The following is a 3082-nucleotide window of genomic DNA, read 5'->3' as shown; positions in this document are numbered from 1 at the left end:
CTGGGATTATTAAAGTATTTCTGATTCCTGGTTGATGGTTATGAATGAAATGGTGCCCAGCTTGAAAGAGCTCCTGTGTGTCGCTGAATGTGTGCATTGATGACTGAAAGACATCTTCTGCCTCCATTTATCTGTTTACTACAGTGGGTTGAATTCATGTTAATGTGGATTTAGAGACATTTCAATTAGTGGAAAAAATTGCAGGAGGGAATATTAAAAAAAAAAAACTTTTAAAACAACCAAAAGCTTCGCCACCCCCATGCAGTACCCCTGTGGAGCCCCTAGAGGTTGTGGACCCCCTGTTGAAGACCTCTGCTTTAGATGCTAAAAATAATGATGAATGGGTCATGATGGATGATATCATATCATATCAGGGGAGTGCATCTGAATAAGCAACAGTGTAAAGAATCCAGAGCTCCCAGGAAAAACCTTATAAAACCTTCAGTGACTCAAGAGAGAAGTAACTTTCATACCTCGAGTGTGTGACCTCTCCGTCACAGGGCTGACTGTCGGGACTGGGATATCCTGAGGTCTGTGGAGGAAACAATCATGGAGCATTTAAAATATTACAACATGTCAAGCATCTTATTGCGATTTTTTGTTTTGTTTTTTGGTGGCAGACCAACACAACACAGTGCAAAATGCTTTACAGGCAGAGATCCAAGTGGTTGACATTTAGTATTCATCCTGACACCCTCAAACAAAAAATAGAGCAAACAATCATCCTTAATTAGTAATTGAAATAAAAATTAGGTTCTTGAAGATCAGGAATGCAGCACACAGATGAGGGATAAAGTTTACAGCTGGGTTAGATTCTAGGCGATATCCTATCATGAAAATCTCAAAACAGATTAAGCGGATGAGAATCAGAGCACCACCATCCAGCTAAAATGATGCTAAAATGTGGTTTTAGGACATCCTTGGGTCTCAGGAAAAACCATTGTCAGTTCTCAGTACTAAGGAATTTAGGTTTCAGGAAAATGACGAACCCTTTTTAAGTTGAGGGAAATCAAGACAAACCAAACCGATGTTTGAGCTTAGAAAAGCCTAAAAAAATCTTGCTCCATGCAGATAAATCTTTCTTTTTGAGAATTCACAGGAGGGGTTTGATGTATTCATCTTAGCCCACCATTTCCCATGATTCATTTTGGGTCGAAGTGGATTACTAAAGCTCGGTAGATGACAGAAATGCAAAATGCAAAAATCAATCCATCCATCCATCCTCTTTCGTTTATCCAGGGTCGGGTTGCGGGGGTAGCAGCTTCAGAAGGGACGCCCAGACGTCCCTCTCCCCAGCCACTTAGGCCAGCTCCTCCGGGGGAATCCCAAGGCGCTCCCAGGCCAGCCGAAAAACATAGTCCCTCTAGCGTGTCCTGGGTCTCCCCCTGAGTCCTCCCCCTGGTGGGACGGTCCTGGAACACCTCACCAGGGAGACGTCAAGGAGGCATCCTAATCAGATGCCCGAGCCACTTCAATTGGCTCCTCTCGACATTGAGGAGCTTTACTCTGAGTCCTACCAAGATGACTGAGCTCCTCACCCTATCTCTAAGGGAGAACCCAGACACTCTACAGAGAAAACTCATTTCGGCCGCTTGTATCATGACCATAGATGAGGGTAGGAACGTAGATCGAACGGTAATTCGAGAGCTGAGGCAAAAAGTGTGATCAAAAAAATAAATTATCCTGTCTGTGACCAAAAATAAACTTTCAAATGTCTTAAGTCAAGAATGTAATTTGTTGAACTCAAATATCTGTTCTGTCAAGATTTCACTTGTTTAAAAAAGAGCTCAGACCTGAGAGTGTTTTCCCTGAAACCTGAGGATGTCCTCAAACCTACACCGCACTGAAGGAGCTGCAGTGTGGGTTGGATATGTGGGCAGAAAACACAGATTATGATAAACTCAGTAAAATCTGACCAGCAGTGTTTCAATTCAGGATGGTTACAAAGTAAAGTTGCTTGAAAGTTTGTGGTAATCCACGCTAACATTTGGCCGTTATCCGACTGCTTCTCAAGACCAATGCTGATGTTTTTAGTCAATTAAGCTTTTGTGGCTTAAACCCAAACAATAAAACTGAGATAAAGAGGAAAACACTGTCGGTCGGATGTGAAGTGTTTACGTTGTCCTGCTTTCTCACGTGTAAACGAAAACAGCCGTCTGAACTGTCAGAGGAGGGTTTTTAATTTGGCTGAGAATATTTAATGTTTATTCCAACAAAATCAGATATGACGGCTCCTAAACTGGACGACATGTAAACAATCACAAACATCAACTGCTGCGTAAAGTTGCTCATATTCATGGAATAGCTGTAGCTTTGGCACTGCTGAAAGACTTTTGTTAAAGGAAGATTCATTTCTCACTATGCTACATTCTTTGCCATCAGAGCATTTTAGAGGCAGCTGGCTGACAGGTCTGGGATTTCACAGCCATATATTACACATTACATTTAAACTGTGGCAGAACAGCTAATAAAGTTGAGCCTGGTTCCTGAAGCTACACTCCTGTTTCCCATTTATCCAACCCTAATTGTCAGTTTTGATAACTCACTGAATGATGACAATCAATTGATTTTTCGTTACTAAACACGTAAAGTTGTTTTTATTCCATCTGAAAACTGTAATCCAGCTCCCGCCATCACCTTCAGCCAATCCATTGTTTAAATCATATTTCAGGAATGGGTGTAAAATCTCCTTATTTTCTGCCTTATTGAACGCCGTTACCTCGGTTTATTTGGACATGGAGCAGGAGTTATTTTTTGTGAGGACGGAGATGTCCAGGTGGTCCCTGAGGAGACACTAAATTTTATTTCCAGTAAAGATAGAGGAGAGGAGCGCAAGAGCATTTGTTAGCAGGGTTTTCTATATATGAATTATTTCTGGTGCCCAACATTTCAGATTTGTCGCAACCATTTACTTTTGGGAGGACATCTGTTCTCTCTTTTAAGTATGGCCAGTGGTCCTTATGGAAGAGGCTTGAAGGTTCTTAGAAAGTCCTGTTTTCAACAAGCCACACTGGAAAAACGATGTAGAAATAAGTAAAAATGTCTTAAATTAAGTGTATTTACCCTTATTTTGAGTAGGTAA

The 3082-nt window shown here is 41.3% G+C and overlaps 1 protein-coding gene across 2 annotated transcripts in view; it reads right to left on the bottom strand.

Moving 5' to 3' along the window:
• The window catches only part of ska3 (spindle and kinetochore associated complex subunit 3), a 23558-nt gene that overhangs the window by 11388 nt on the left and 9088 nt on the right, over nucleotides 1-3082 (bottom strand). For both annotated transcript variants that reach the window (XM_015378880.1, XM_015378882.1), the window contains exon 5: nucleotides 474-532. In XM_015378880.1, the coding sequence (XP_015234366.1) occupies nucleotides 474-532 (59 nt within the window). The remainder of the gene's footprint in view (nucleotides 1-473; nucleotides 533-3082) is intronic.

The sequence above is a fragment of the Cyprinodon variegatus genome, unplaced genomic scaffold (assembly GCF_000732505.1).
Source record: "Cyprinodon variegatus isolate N-32 unplaced genomic scaffold, C_variegatus-1.0 Scaffold181, whole genome shotgun sequence".
Lineage (NCBI taxonomy): Eukaryota > Metazoa > Chordata > Actinopteri > Cyprinodontiformes > Cyprinodontidae > Cyprinodon > Cyprinodon variegatus.
The sequence above is the reverse complement of the archived record's forward strand: the minus strand, read 5'-3'. Positions and strand labels throughout refer to the sequence as shown.